Source organism: Pelophylax lessonae (assembly GCF_965119305.1).
Source record: "Pelophylax lessonae genome assembly, chromosome: 13".
Lineage (NCBI taxonomy): Eukaryota > Metazoa > Chordata > Amphibia > Anura > Ranidae > Pelophylax > Pelophylax lessonae.
In genome coordinates, this window is record NC_138780.1 from 66,551,432 (window position 1) to 66,568,304 (window position 16,873).

Consider the following 16,873-nt stretch of genomic DNA (forward strand, 5'->3'; position numbering starts at 1 on the left):
TTTGGGGCTCTGTATCTTTAAATCTCCACGGTAAAATCCCACCGTATTGTAAGATATCATAGAGGGGGGTGTGTGACACATCTGCATTGTAAACGGATTGGTCCAATGGGAGATTTCCTTTCTGATCCATTTTGAAGAATTGTGAAAATGTCAAATTGTAGCCAACGGGTTGATATTTAGGGCTCTGTATCTTTAAATCTCCACAGTAAAATCCCCCCATATAGTAAGATATCATAGAGGGGGGTGTGTGTGACACATCTGTGTAATAATTATTTTGTAGGTTTTGTATTGTGTCAAATAATGTTTCCGTCTACAATTTCCAACACAAAAAAAACTTGTCTGATAGCATGACCACTAATTTAGAACTGTCTGATGGCTGGACTGCAGTTCCAGAATACATGGATGATGTAAATGGGTCAGAGGGCTAGAATTACATACACATGGACTTTCTAACCAAGGACGGTATCTTTTTTGGTGCAATGTAGTCTAACCGTATCTGAATAGATGCTACAAATACAGACGCCCACCAGAATAACAACTGACGCCGGCAGAGTCACTAACATTGTCGCTGTCATCGACCTATTACCCCGTTCAGTTGAACTTGTAAAATAAAGCTGTGTTGAAAAAAAAAAAAAAAAGTTATGCGCAAAAATGGTAGGCGGGGCCCCAATTAGAAGGCGATTGGTAGTCTGGGCGTGACCCGCAGAGTAGGCGGCGTTTTTACAGCCAACCAAAGTTGACGAGGAAGTCGCTGAGCATGTTGTGGGCGTATTTGTACGCCGGTCACTAGACACGCCTTCTGGGTAAATAATAGAGGTTGAGTTTCTCTGTGTATAGAGTTGGTATCGCATTGGTGTAGAAGGATTGTTCGTCATCATGGGCTCTAGAGCTTCTACGTTACTGAGAGATGAGGAGCTGGAAGAAATCAAGAAGGAGACTGGATGTAAGTGGAGGGCGGGGGGAGCAATGGGGAGTCAGTGACAGTCAGTGACAGTGTACAGAGCACAGTCCGGGCCTGACACTGTCTGTGTGTAACACAGGGCTGTTATCAGGGAGCACAGCGAGTGCCTGGTGTCAGCGGACTGTGCTGTGCTGTGCTATGTATGTGGAGGGCTCGGTGTATGGAGCTGGGGGTGTCCTGTGTGTCAGCGGACTGTGCTGTGCTATGTATGTGGAGGGCTCGGTGTATGGAGCTGGGGGTGTCCTGTGTGGTTCCGGGTTCTCCTCTCCCCGGGCCGGGTCTGAGGTTTATAAGATAAGCCGGCTCTTGTCTTCTTCATATCGCTTCCACATTCAGCTGAAGGGGACAGATCGGACTTTCTCCTGTACTCCTGATCCCCAGCCATGAAATCTTTGTACTTGTATTGGGCCGGCTTGGGGTCACACCTCTGTGGAAGCTGAAAATTCATGGACTAGCCTGAGATCCTGGCTCAGGGTCCCCAAATTCATGTACTAGCATGAGATCCTGGCTCAGGGTCCCCAAATTCATGTACTAGCATGAGATCCTGGCTCAGGGTCCCCAAATTCATGTACTAGCATGAGATCCTGGCTCAGGGTCCCCAAATTCATGGACTAGCCTGAGATCCTGGCTCAGGGTCCCCAAATTCAGTACTATCCTGAGATCCTGGCTCAGGGTCCCCAAATTCATGGACTAGCCTGAGATCCTGGCTCAGGGTCCCCAAATTCATGTACTAGCATGAGATCCTGGCTCAGGGTCCCCAAATTCAGTACTAGCATGAGATCCTGGCTCAGGGTCCCCAAATTCATGGACTAGCCTGAGATCCTGGCTCAGGGTCCCCAAATTCATGGACTAGCCTGAGATCCTGGCTCAGGGTCCCCAAATTCAGTACTATCCTGAGATCCTGGCTCAGGGTCCCCAAATTCATGGACTAGCCTGAGATCCTGGCTCAGGGTCCCCAAATTCAGTACTAGCATGAGATCCTGGCTCAGGGTCCCCAAATTCATGTACTAGCATGAGATCCTGGCTCAGGGTCCCCAAATTCATGTACTAGCATGAGATCCTGGCTCAGGGTCCCCAAATTCATGGACTATCCTGAGATCCTGGCTCAGGGTCCCCAAATTCATGGACTATCCTGAGATCCTGGCTCAGGGTCCCCAAATTCATGGACTATCCTGAGATCCTGGCTCAGGGTCCCCAAATTCATGGACTATCCTGAGATCCTGGCTCAGGGTCCCCAAATTCATGGACTATCCTGAGATCCTGGCTCAGGGTCCCCAAATTCATGGACTATCCTGAGATCCTGGCTCAGGGTCTCCAAACTAAACAGAGGACCTGTGTACTGTGCTTCAGACTTTAGGGGGGCAGGTTGTGGTTATAAAAAATGCCCCAGTTTGGAGGATTAGTTGAACTGAAAGCATTACACTGCACTAGGGTTGCCACCTCATCCCATTAAACCAGGATACACATTGATTACACAGGTTCTGTGGCTGATTAAACTCATTCAGTGCATTATATTAGCTTCAGAACCTGTAATAACGTATGTGTCCTGGTTTAAAGGGATGAGGTGGCAACCCTACACTGTACCCCGCCGCCGATGGTGTGATGGCCACCATCTTCAGGGTGCCATGTTGAGCAGCTGCCCAGTAACCACTGCAGATGGGTTCAGGTGCCCCCTAACCTCTGAACTCTTGCTTCTTCTTATCTCCCATGAGATGTGGGTCGGGTTTTACCCTTCAGCTCATGAAAACTGGAGTTAGAAAAAGTAGGAGTTTGGTGTTTGTATAGCAGTGACTTTGGAGAACATTGGTGCTCATCTTAAGCATCCGTAGAGTGGCAGTCGCGAAGCTCAGCTGCCATTAAGCCCCGGTTCACACTTATGCGATGCGGGAAGGCTGCGAATTCGCAGCCTGTTCCTGCATCGCACACGCACCCTTGGCAGTTCACACTGCCATATGCGATACGCTGGGGGTGTCAATGTAATTTTAACGACACCCGCAGTTTGATCGCATATCGCAGTGCGATCTTGCAGTTTGCACAGGATCGGATCGCACAAGTGTCAACCGCTGTGCGATCCGATCCTGATGCGGCTGCAAAAAAGGGTCATGTGCGTCTTTGCTGCGGGTGCGGTGCGAATTTAGCCATACAAAGTGTATGGCTAAACTCGCACTGCACAGCCAATCGCATGTAATGAAGTGCCGGTTCACACTAGTGCGGCTGCGGCGATCACATGTAATGTCGGAGCGCACTGCTCCTTCGTTACATGCGATCGGCTGTGCGGTGCGAGTTTAGCCATACACTTTGTATGGCTAAATTCGCACCGCACCCGCAGCAAAGACGCACATGACCCTTTTTTGCAGCTGCATCAGGATCGTATCGCACAGTGGTTCACACTTGTGCGATCCGATCCTGTGCGAACTGTAAGATCGCACTGCGATATGCGATCAAACTGGGGGTGTCGTTAAGATTACATTGACACCCCCAGCGTATGGCATATGGCAGTGTGAACTGCCGGGGGTGCGTTTGCGATGCAGGAACAGGCTGCGGATTCGCAGCCTTCCCGCATCGCATTAGTGTGAACCGGGGCTTACAGGATGACTTGTATTTTTCTCAATGAATACAAAGTGTTCTCTGGATGAGGTGGAGAGGAGACAACTGTGAGCCAGGCCTTGCTACATTACCAAAAGTATTGGGACACCTGCCTTTACATGAACTTTAATGGCATCCCAGTCTTAGTGCATAGGGTTCAGTATTGAGTTGGCCCACCCTTTGCAGCTATAACCACTTCAACCCTTCCGGGACGGCTGTCCACAAGGTTTAGGAGTGTCTGTGGAAGTGTTTGACCGTTTCTAAAGAAGAACATTTGTTAGGCTAGCCACTGATGTGGGCAGACAACTGAATGACCCAAGCGCTCACTCCAATGGGAATAATAGGCGTGCCGCTCTCCTCAGACGGACGGGGAACTCCAAAGACTATAGACATGAAACCAAAAGGAGGCGCAAGCACCTAGTGCATTACCCTTGGACACCTTTAAAATGTTTATTAATATGCCAAAAACCTACTCAGACATGAAGAGCAAATGAAAACGCATACGAGTCCTCCAAATGTGGAAATGGACATGTCCCTGTACTAGGACCGCTAACGCATTTCTGGAGACACGCTCACTAATGTGGACAAGAAGGTCTAGCTTGCAGTCCCTGCTCTAATTTATCCCAAAGATGTTCTATCGGGTTGAGGTCAGGACTCTTGGGCCAGTCCAGTTCCTCCACCCCAAACTCGCTCATCCATGTCTTTTTTTTTTTTTTGTCATTCTTTGTGCGCAGTTCCCACAAAGTTGGGGAGCATGGAATTGTCCAAAGTGTCTTGCTATGCTGAAGCCTTAAAGTTCCCTTTAGTGGAACTAAGGGGCCAAGCCCAACCCCGAAAAACAAACCCAAACTGTAATCCCCCTCCACCAAATTATTTGCACTGGCGCACAAAGTGAGTTTAGTGTGAAGGACCTTGAGTGGCCTGCAGAGTCCTGACCTCAACCTGATAGAACACCTTTTAAGATGAATTGGTGAGACAACTGCGAGCCAATCCTTCTCATCCAACATCATTGCCTGACCTCACAAATGTGCTTCTGGAAGAATGGTCAAACATTCCCATAGACACTCCTAAACCTTGTGGACAGCCTTCCAGATAAGTTGAAGCTGTTCTAACTGCAAAGGGTGGGCCAACTCAGTATTAAACCCTATGGACTAAGCCTGGGATTCTATTAAATTACATTTCATGCTTGTGAATAGGCAGGGAACTCAATACTTTTGGTAATATAGTTTATAATATGTATGATACATTCTGACTGTGTGCCTCTAGCTACAGCCTTGGGCTTTTTGTGTAAGTTGTTAATTATGGATGTTGCTTAGATGCTTGCCTAAATCCTAAGGTTGGGGGGGGGGGGGGTGCACAAGGGACAGTAATTAGTCAATTTGAAGTGTCCCTTGTGCTGCTGGCTGGAGTTGTAGCTGTACTAAAGCCTCTGTAGATGAAAAGTGATCTATAAATGGAGGAGGTGGAGGTGGACCTTTTTTTATTCATCTGCCTGTCCTCCATCCATAAGTAGTTTTTCATTCATGGAAGCTGTAGAAAAGCTTTCTATGAATGGAGGAGGGGCCGTAAAGGGCAGGCATAGTTGGCTATCTTGACAAGTGGCTGTAACAGATCCCTCAGCTCATATTGGCCCCACTGCAACAGAAGATTGTGACTGCCAGGTAGGGGGCATCAAAGGATTTAGGTCCCTCACCCACCTCTCCAAAGATCCCTGCTAAGCAGGCAGATGACAGGTCCATGTCCGCTCTGCATCAGCCTGCTGTTCCCTGAACTCTTCGATGGAAACGGACCACCTGTCTGTTTTCAATCTGATCCAATCCACCAGACTGCTTTTAGCGGATTGGATGTTGGTGGAAGTCATGAACGGACACACGTGCATTGACATTCTCTGCTCCATAGAGGACAATGGATGGTCTGATTGGGTCCGCCTTAAAAAACGTACAGGTGGATCTGATCGGTCCGTCAGTTTAAAAGGGGCCTTAGGATTTTAACTAAAACTATAGCCAGCAGCACAAGGGACCCTTCATGGACTGTCTTCATCCCTTTTGCTGATTTATTTATTATATTTTTTTACTTAAAGAGAAAGTAAACCCTCCTCTACAACTTGTACCTATAGGTAAGCCTATATTAAGGCTTACCTATAGGTACTGTAAATATCTCCTAAACTTGCACCGTTTAGGAGATATTTACTTTGCATGCAGCCAGTGACATCACTGGCGCATGCGCTCTGAAGGAACGGCCGCTCGTGCCGTTATCGTCGGCTCCCGCGTGCATGTGCGGGAATGATGTTATCGCGGCTCCAGCCAATCAGATGGCAGGATGCCGCAAACCCGGAAGAAGGGCGACAGAACATGTCACCCATGGACAGGTAAGCGGGCGGCACTGCAGGGCTTCGTTCTTAGGTAAGTATTTCATAATGAGCTAGTATGCGATGCATACTAGCTCATTATGTGTTTTTCTTTTAGGTGTTCGTTTTTAAAAAAAAAAAAAAAAAAAATTGGAGGTTTACAACCTCTTTAACCTAGGCTTTAAAAGAAATAGTGCTTTGTGGTGCTACTTAAACCTAAATGCCAGAATTAGTTTAGAAATAGATTGAGGAATAATAAGCAGAATTATTTTCACTTCTCAAACTGAACTGGAAAAAATGAAATGTAATTCGAATGTTATGAGCAACACTTCCAAGCCTAAAAACAATCTAGTGCAAACGGTTGAGTAAACATAACTTTTTAACTTGTATTTCTTTTTTTCCCTAGTTTCTCACAGCCAAATAACGCGTTTATACAGCCGGTTCACCAGCCTCGATAAGGGAGAAAATGGAACCTTAAGGTGGGTGCTTAATAATTGCAAGAATATCTTCCAAAATCCCCTATAAATGAAATCAATTTGTCATTTTTCAAAACTGATCATCCTCTATGCTTAGAGGGGATCTCTTTCCACATTACATGATACTTCACAACTGAGCAGTCTTGGCTGCTTGTAGATTGCAGATGTCTGTGACGTCTGATTGGCCTTTAAAGTGCAAAGTAAGTTTTGGTACCTTAAATATATACCCAAAAAGAGCAGCGCTCGCAATGTGAAAAAAAAATATATGTAAAATAAAAAAATCATTTCATATTATAATGCTGAATATATGCATAAAGTGCTAGGTGCAAAAATTATGTTAATCCAATTAAGTGCAACAAATGCTGAATATTAAATAAATACAAAAAAACACAATATGCCCTGTAAGGTGCAAGAGCGCCAAAAATATATTCAAAGTCCCAAAAGATATTGTGGTAAACGTGCTCCTTTTTAAGGTGCCAATTTTCAAGGTGTGACGGTGCTCCACACAGTGACGGTGCTCCAAGTCCCCCCTGGAGGGAATCCACTCACCGGAGCTGACGGGTGAATGAGCCTTTATAGTATTGTTGGCCAATGCTACTCCAATCCTGGCAAGTACAGAGCTCCCCTCCAGTATTATCCCCTTCCGTATTACTCAGGAAAAGAATGAGCCAGAAATAGTGAAGCCCGTAATATCCATTTATTAAAGATAAATCAAAACTACTCACAATAAGCCATAAAATAGTCAGCAGAAGAAGAAAATTGATTAGTCACAGACACCACTCCGCTCCCGGAACACAACCGGTTTGCATTCCACGGGATCCAGGAAGTGACGTAATATGTTAGCCGTTCACCGGAAGTGCGTTGACACGTTTCGCCCGCCTACATGGGGGGTTATCAAAGACAGTTTTTTTTTTTTTTTTCCTTCCAATTTTGGCGTGGAGTTCCCCCTCAAGATCCCCCAGAGCGCAATTTGCATCGCAAGTCGGATCCTCATGATCTGACTTGGATTCGACTTTGATTCAAATCAATGGGCTTAAAGCCATGTCAGACGGCTCATAGGCAACCATTTGATTTTGAATGGAGGTAGAAAAACGCTGTTAAAACCCGTTCCTATTAGAACGGGTCCTGTGCTACTCTATGGCAGGCGACTTGTCAGGCGACCAGGTCGCCTGACAAGTCGCCCCAGTGTGAACGGGGTCTCAGATGTATATTTAAAAAAAATATAAACATGCTACATATAAACAAGAGTATAGTTATAATACAGAATTGCCATATGACTCTTTATCATACCAACGTCCGTGTAGAAGGTTGTGATACAATCATGATCAAGTCAACATAAAAAGTTTAAGGGCCCTTTCACACGAGCGCTCCGTATGTCCGCAAATCATCCTATTTTTTTGCGAATCATTTACGGACATAATGTAAGTCAATGGCATTGTGGATGTCAGCGGATGACCATCCGCTGACATCTGATTTTCTTCCTTTCAGTTCTGTTCCGTTTTTTGGAATGGAACAGAACCCTATTTTTCCTCCGTTCAAAAAACGGAAAGGAAGCAAAATCGGATGTCAGCGGTGTCATCCGCTGATATCCGCAATCCCATAGACTTACATTATGTCCGTATATCATCCGCAAACGGATGGGATGATATGCGGACATACGGAGCGGATGACACAAGTGTCATCTGCTCCGTGAAAAAAAAAAAAAGTCCCGCAGCGGAGCAAAAAACCAAAGCGGCCGTGTGAAAGAGGCCTTATTCTGTGAAAACTGATTGTGTGGTAGCAATAACTTCCACCAATTATTTTTGGGAGCGCACTCGCCTTTATGAATTGACCCTCATTAGAAAGGTCTTATTGCTCCTTTAATAAAATGAATCGGACTCCATGCAGGGGTGGACTGAACGGTCGGTCACTTCGGACGTGGTCCAAGGGCCGGGCCGGGGAGCAGCTGGCCAGTACAGCATTAATTCACCTGATGTTGTCTCAGAGACAACATCGGGCTATCGGGGCCATGGTGGTGAATTTGGGGGAGATCACATATTGGTGGGGGGGTTATGACCCAGCAGTGAACTTGGGGGAGATGACATATTGGTGGGGGTGTCGGTGGTGTGGGGGGGGGGGTGACAGCGGAGATGTCGCCACCGCTGTGTCATACCCCCCCCCCCCACACCACCACTGACACCCCCACCAATATGTCATCTCCCCCAAGTTCACCGCAGTGTCATTCCCCCCCCCCCCCCCCCCACACCACACAATTCACCACTGATTCCCCCACCAATATATAATCTCACCAAATTCACCACTGCTGTGTCATCCCCCACCACCCCACACACTTCACCACTGTCACCCCCCCCCCACCCCAACATGTGATCTCCCCACGAAATTCACCACCACTGTATCATATTACCCCCCCCCCCCCCCCCAATTCACCACTGATCTCCTCACCAAATTCACCACTCCTGTGTAATTCAGGGGGGAGTGACACAACAGTGGTGAATCTCAGCTCTCTCCCTCAGTCTCCTCACGTATCACTAATTTACTATCAGATATATCGGTCTGGATGTCACACCACTTCCTCAAACTCAATCCATCCAAAACCGAGCTTATCATTTTTCCTCCACCGCGTGCCCCTTCCCCGGATTTCTCCGTCAATATCGATGGCATTGCTATCAGCCCATCCCCCGCATGCCAAGGTCTTAGGTGTGTCCTGGACTCTGAACTCTCCTTCAAACCCCACATCCAATCAATGTCCAAATCTTGCCGCCTCAGCCTCCGCAACATCTCCAAAATACGCCCCTTCCTAACCAAAGACACAACAAAGCTCCTAGTTCACTCCCTGCTCATCTCGCGCCTCGACTACTGCAATTCCCTTCTCATTGGCTTACCTCTACACAGGCTATCCCCCCTTCAATCCATCATGAATGCTGCCGCCAGACTCATCCACCTCACCAATCGCTCAGTGTCCGCTGCTCCTCTCTGTCAAGCCCTCCACTGGCTTCCAATCACCCAACAAATTAAATTCAAAATACTAACATCATCTTACAAAGCCATCCACAGCTTAGCCCTCAGCTACATCACCAGCCTCTTCTCAAAATACCAACCTAATCGCTCTCTTCATTCCTCTCAAAACCTCCTGCTCTCTAGCTCACTCATCGCCTCCTCCCATGCTCGCCTCTAGGACTTTTCCAGAGCCTCTCTAATCCTATGGAACTCCTTACCCTTATCTGTCCGATGATCTCCTACTCTATTAGCTTTTAGGCGATCTCTGAAAACCCTCCTTTTCAGAGAAGCCTATCCTACCCACACTTAACAAATAATACCTCCATTCTCTCAATCAGCCCATCCCCCATGGTTATTGCCTTTTTGTTTCACTTGACCCTCCCTTCTAGATTGTAACCTCTTAATGAGCAGGGCCCTCTAGTTCCTCCTGTTTTCAACTGTATTGTAACTGTATTGTCTTCCCTCACATTGTAAAGCGCTGCGCAAACTGTTGGCGCTATATAAATCCTGTATAATATTAATAATAATAATAATTCTGGTGTGAGCCTTGTGAATTAAGCTTAGTGTATGATCATATCCACTTATATAGAACCAGTAAAGCATATGAAAGGGTGGAAAGAGTTAGCGCAAGGGCCTGTAGGTAGTTCGATTGGCAGAGGTACCTAGTGAGGTTGTATAAAGGATAGGAATGAGCCGATTGCTTTATTTCACCAAATAAATGGGTTTCGTGGCTTTAAATTGACACTTCCTCAGTTTAAGGTGATAAAATTTGTCTGTTGATAAAAAAATTGTCATAGGTTAAAAAGCTATTGTGCCCTAACTCGAACCCAACCAATAAACATATAAAAAGCAATTAAATATGTGAAGTGTGCGTGCTACACATGATTTATATGTCAATCTTCTGCTGTCTCTGATACATTTACCAATCGCTAAGGTATACCACTTGTGCCGGACCTTTGAACAACCTCCATTGGGTGCCTCCTGCAAATCGAATTGCCTATTACCTATGGGCCCTTTTTTGTGCTGACTTTCTACTGCTTCGTTAACCCACCTGAGAACCCAATTTGGTCACCAAGGATGGGAATGCCCGAGGCATAGAGGGTGACCACACTGAGCCTGCGTAAAGACCGGGTTTTCTCCACTCATGCACTAGGAAGGCTGCATGTTCCCCATAGATGGATGACCGCAGCCTCAACAGTTGTAAGCCCTTTTTGACCTTTTTTCCTTTGTGGAAGTGCTGCGTTCTTGTGTTTTTGAATTAATCTACTACACTCTTAAGGGCTCTCGCGCCTCCCTCCTTTTTTTTTTTTTTTTTTTTTTTTTTTTTTTTCGGTGGACTGCCTCCACTGCTCGCTGACACAGGAGCGCGGAGGAGGATGAACTGTTTAAAGCAGAGAAAAGGAGAGAGACTCACTATCACACTCATGAGCCCTGAATATACAGTGATCGCTGCCGGAGTTAACTGTGCTAGTTAATGAGAAGGCGATTGGTTGCTAGGACCGCCTATCATCCAATCACCTGCTCATTAACTAGCACAGGTAACTTTGGCAGTTCCCGCTGACCGCTGTGTATTCAGGGCACGTGAGTGTGACGGCGAGTTCTCTGCTTTAAACAGTTCCTCCTCCTCTGCTCTAAGGTGGGATTTGTATTGTAGAGAGGTTCTATTGGGGGGGGGGGGGGTCTGCATTGTAAAGGGGTTCTATTGGGGGGGGGGTTGTATTGTAAAGGGGCTCTATAGGGGGGGCATTGTATTGTAAAGGGGTTCTATTGGGGAGGGTTTATTGTAAAGAATTGCAGATCGCCGCCATTACTCGTTAAAAAAAAAAAATGACAAAAATCTTTCCCTTTGTTAGTAAACGCAATAACTTTTGCGCAAACCAATCAAAATACGCTTTTTTTTTTTTTTTTTTTTTGCGGGAATCCTGTACCGATATACCGTAGCTTCGGCTACATACAGTATACCGCGCTAAGCCAATCACGGTGAGCGATTGTATTCCATTATTGAATGCAAAGCCTGCTTGGATTGGCTGAGTCAGAGAGTAACATCAGCCCGCTTTTCTGACTCCGCCAATCCGAGCAGGCTTTGCATTCAATAATAGAATACATCGCTCACCGTGATTGGCTTAGTGCGGTATACAGTATGTAGCCGTACATCCGGTATACCAATACAGGATTCCCTCACAGCCAGCGCCTTGAGAGATTACATCTACCGGTAATACTTGCGGTACCTTGGAGATATGAGAGATTACTTTTACGATACCTTGGAGATTAATAGGGCACAGACAGCCAGCGCTTTGAGAGATTACACCTTCTTACCTTGGAGATTTTTATTATCGGCGTATAAGACAACCCCCCCTCATTTTTGATGAATTTTTTTTGAGGTTAAAAAGTCGTCTTGTACGCTGGAAAATACGGTTTGTATCTTTGGTGGTGACGTGGGGGTTTTTTTTTTCTGCTGCTTGACTGTTGACTTTCTATAAAATATGTAAACTACTTTAGTCTGGTTTTCCTCCTCAATAACAAGCTAAACTTTATTTGGCTTTAAACCTTGAAGTAAAAAGTTTGTGAGATGACGTGCATGTACATGTCTGTATGCACAAGGACATATAGGTGTATAGGCATGAACTGAAACCCTGGTGGAATAGCATGAAGAATATTACTCTTGTATATGCGTTAGGTTTAAGGAACCTAACTTTGCTTTTTTTTTTTTTTTGTCTGGATCCTATCACAGCCCCTGGCCTGTATAGACGCACCGCCCGCTTCCTCTCCCGGCAGCTGACTGACGTCACATCCAGGCCGGGGAGTTCTCTGTACCTATCACAGCGCGCCGCAGCCCCTGTACAGACGCACCGCCCGCAGCTGACGTCACATCCAGGCGCGGCGGTGGTCCGTTACTGGGGAGTTCGGTTCCTGTGCGGCGGACTACGAGCTGGCTGGAGCCCCGGGGTGTGTGTAGTTACGCGGGGGCTGGCTGCACAAGCGGAAAAAGGCGAAAAAAAACATAGTACTTTCAAGTTCTAATATCGAACGTTTTATCGTTCAATTTTTTTATTGCTATCGATCACGTGACTATCACGATGCATATCGGTATCATTTTATCGCCCAGCCCTACGATTTACCTTTTCTATGTAGTGCAAGGGCCTGCCAGATTGCATACAAATTGAAGTGTTTAGGTTTGACCTCCATATTATATGGTTTTGGTAAGTCTGAAGGAAAAAGTCTTCAGAAAATCTTATAGTGTGTATGGCCCATAAGGCTGCTATCAAAGCAACCTGGGCTTCCATAACACCTCAGCAGGCTGATCACCTCCATGCTATGCCATTGATGCAGTAATTCAGGCAGGAGTCCCGGCCAAGTATTGAGTGCATACTATATTGTACGTGGACATACTTTTCAGTAAGCCAACATTTTTGTGATAAAAATCTTCTTTTTCTTTTTTTTGTTCTTATGTAGTAAACTAATTTTATGAGATGCTGAATGTGGGGATTTCACTGGCTGTAAGCTTAAATCCTCAAAATGAAAAGAGAAATGTTTAAAATATGTGTGTAATTACGGTAATCTAAAATGAGTTTCACTTTTTTGAATTACTGAAATTAACTTTTTGATCTCATTTTTTTGAGATGTACCTGTATAATTTGTAAGCTTCCATCAGAAGGGTCCTCCTATTCCTTCTGTATTGTAATTGTACTGTCCCCCCTTTACACTGTAAAGCGCTAAAATCCTGTATAATATAATTAATATATCATTTTATATTTCAGTTTTTTTTTTCTAATTAAACAACAAACCCCCATCTGTCCCCTTGTCCAGATTGGAAGAGAAGGTGCCTTATCTTTGTGTGCTCTAAATAAACCATTTTTCTATTGCCTTTTTGACCACAATGCGCCTATAATACCTTGTGGTTTATCGGGGTTATGGCTGAAAATCTCAGCCGTAACACTAGTATGGTCTTTTTTTTCATGAGCCACTGGAATACTTTTAGAAGCGGCAGGAGAGGCGTTAGTGTTTGCCAGACTTACCAATTCCGCTGGCTCGCCCTAGGAACGATCCGACCATGCTGTTGGCTGGTCACACAGGTGATCAAAATAGATCTGTTTTGATCGCCTCTATGGCCTCAGAGGACCTGGAGCGATGGCATGACATCCCTTCCAGTCCAGTGTGGAAGCAAACCAATGCTTTTAAAGCAAAAGATCAAAATAATTTCTAATAAAAAAACTTTATTATTTGACCCCAGATCTCTAAATAAAGAGGGCCTGTAATCCTTATTTCTATTACAAGGAATGTTTTTTTTTTTTTTTTTTAAATAAGGAGGAGAATATGAAAACGCATACATAAGTAATCAGTGTGCGCACCACACATGTAAGGTAACGCTGGCCTATGGAGATTTTAAAGTACTGTAGTTTGTCGCCATTCCACGAGCATGCGTAATTGTAAAGTTTGACATGTTTGCTAACTATTTACTCCGTGTAACATCATAATTCATATTTGGATACAGATTGTGGGGTGTGTGTGGGGGTTATTAAAATGTATTCCCCAAAATAATTGCGTTTTGAAAAACTGCTGCGCAAATACCGTGTGGCATAAAAAAAAAAGATTTATGTCTACCTTTGATGCACTATACCCAACCCATTCAGGGGGGTATCGTATGGTTTTGCACATTAACCTTTTTTTTGCACATGCACTAGTATTTGCACTTTAGGAGCCATTTTTATTATAGGAAATATTATCTATTTACGTTCAATACCTATCTGCGTTGTGTTTTTGATTTTGCATTAAAAAAAAAATTGCAACGATCAACATGTTCCCTAGGGTCTCAAAAAGATGTATTATTGGGGGGTTATAAGTAACTTTCTAGCCAAAAATACTGTTTTAACTCATCTTGAAGCCTTGTCTTCAAGTGGTTAAAATTCAGATGTTGCCATACAAACTGTAACATGAAATCCCTTTTTTAGGCATGACCTTATATAAGTTGAATAGAGGTCTAGGATGCAGTTTTCTCCAAGGAAATAAAAACCTGCTTTAGCAGGGTGGTGAATGTTTTTGATTGCTTGCAAAGTAATTACTTGCATAATGACAAAGTTTGTTTGAAACCTAACTGCAAATTGTGCTTCAATTTAGCGTTTTAATTATAGTAAACTGCTGCTAAAAGGCATGTAATTGCCTTGGGAATGTTAACTTGGGTAAATGTTTAACTTTTGATGAGCAAGTGGTGAGGAACGTTCGATATGACTGTGTTGGGTGACAAGTTCACATTTCTAATGTATTGTGTGGGGTTTTTTTTTTTTTTTCCTCCATGTAGTCAATGCATTGCATTGTTCTGGACATTAGACACTTTTTTTTGAAAAAGGAAAAAACAATTTTTTGGCACAACAGAAATCCAAATCAATATTTGGGGTCACCACCCTTTGCCTTTTAAAACAGCATCAATACATCTCGGTACACTTGCACGCAATTTTTGAATGAGCTTAGTGGGTTGTTTAAAACATCTTGGAGAACTAACCACAGATCATCTGTGGTTGAAGGCTGCCTCAAATCCCGCTCTATTTATGTAATCCAAGACACCATTTTTTAGATCGGGGTGCTGTGGGGGCCAAACCATCATTTCCACAACTCCTTATTCTTGACACTGGAGATGGTTCCTGACATTGGCTGTATGTTTGGGGTCATTCACATCGCTGCATGTTGTGCAGTTTGCCTGGTGCTGTAAGTGCGTGATCGGTGTTGCGAGTCTTTTTGTAGGGTTTTCTCTCCCTCTCTGCTATAGCACTGGTAATGCTCTGTGCTGAACCCTGTGGTGTTGCCAGTGTGGTGGGTGGTGTCTCCTGGCAGTGTTTTGGGGTTTTTTTTTGGGTCCCCCTCTTCTTTGAGTCCCTGGAGCACATTTTTCTACCCGACCCCCCCCCCCCCCCACCCCCCCCCCCTCTCAGAGGCTGCTGTGCCCTCCGGGTCCCAACAATCCCTTACTGCACTGACGGTGGTCCTTTTGGTGTCCTAGCAAAAAGTGTCCCCTGCTTCATCTGTCTCATCAGAGTCTGAATCTGGTTCAGCCGCGGATGCGGGTTACCCTTCTGTGTCTGCATCCACGCACCCTAGGTGCTCATATAGCGTGGATGATTCCTCTTGCTGCGCATAAAAAGGCACTGGTAGATGCGCTGATTGTGTCAGTGTATGAAACTTTGAACGTGGAGGATGCGGCTGATGCTGCCTCGGAGGCTCCGGTCCCTTTTGGCACCCACAGGTCTTCCAAGGCGGTGAGTGTGTTCCCCTTTCCTGCTTACTTTGATAATATTGTCACTAAACAGTGGGGTTGTCCAAAACGCACTTTTGCAGTCCCTAAGTGTTTTGCGATGCAGTATCCTTATGAGGATTCCCTGCTTAAGAATTGGACGGTCCCAGCTGTAGTGGACTCGCCGGTTTCCAGGTTAAATAGTCACCTTAATTTCGGTTGAGGAGTCCCCGGCCTTTAAAGACCTGGCTGATTGGAGGTTTGGAGGCTTTGAACCGCCATATGTTCACTGTGGCTGGTTTGGCCAGTGGGCCGGTATTTACTACTGCCCTGGTGTCACAAACTCTGGCCGAGTGGGCTAAACATTTTTACGCCGGGACCTAGGGAGGGGGGGGGGGCTGCTTCCCCCTGCCTTTTGCGGAGCTGGCAGATCAATTGGTACAGGGGCTACAGTCTGATGCCTCTTTGGATGTGGCTCCGTTTGATTTCTAGACTGTGTCTCAGGAGTGATTTATCGGCGCATTTGGCTGAAATGCTGGTCTGCGCATCAGACTTTGAAAGGCCTTATCTGATCGCCTGTTTGTGGAGGTCCTTGGATGACATAACCACTTCTGGATGGTTTTACCCCCCTTAATGACCAGGCCATTTCTCAATTCTTTGACAGACGCAGCTTACAGGGGTCTCTTTGAGGTGGTGCAAGACTTGATACTTTAAGGCGTGATTGTCCCGGTTATGACTTGGGGGTGTTTTACTCAAACCTGTTTAAAGTTCCCAGGATGGAAGGCAATGTACGTCCAAGTCTGGACCTCAAGGCACTAAACTGTTTTCTGTGGATACAGAAGTTCTGAATGGAGTCCATTCGCACGGTAGTGACGTCCCTATATCTGGGGGATTTTCTCGCTTCTATCGACACCAAGGACGCCTACCTTCGTATTCCAATATGTGCCTGTCACCAGCGCTTCCTCCGTTTTTTGCCGCGGGCGAGGAGCATTATCAGTTTGTGGCGTTACCCTTTTGCCTCGCCTCCGCTCCTTGGGTCTTCACCAAAGTGTTGGCCCCCGGTGCTAGCATCAGTGTTGCGTCAGTGGGGGATCGCAGTACTGGGCTACCTGGACGATCTTCTGCGAGCAGAGTCTCTGACTGCTCTGATGAACACCTTGGAGATTACTCTGCGATCTCTGAGGGAGTTCGGTTTGATTCTGAACCTTCAGAAGTCTGCTCTGGTTCCGTCCACAAAACTGGACTATCTGGATGATTTGGCCTCAACCAGAGTGTTGCTTCCG

General features: G+C 45.6%; 1 protein-coding gene across 1 annotated transcript in view; it reads left to right on the top strand.

Annotated features, from left to right (window-relative positions):
- The first annotated feature begins 841 nt into the window (after nt 1-841).
- Nucleotides 842-16,873, top strand: part of CHP1 (calcineurin like EF-hand protein 1) — a 69,320-nt gene continuing 53,288 nt past the window's right edge. The window contains exons 1-2 of the mRNA XM_082275769.1: nt 842-943; nt 6,301-6,373. Coding sequence (XP_082131895.1) covers nt 877-943; nt 6,301-6,373 — 140 coding nt within the window. The 5' untranslated portion in view covers nt 842-876. The remainder of the gene's footprint in view (nt 944-6,300; nt 6,374-16,873) is intronic.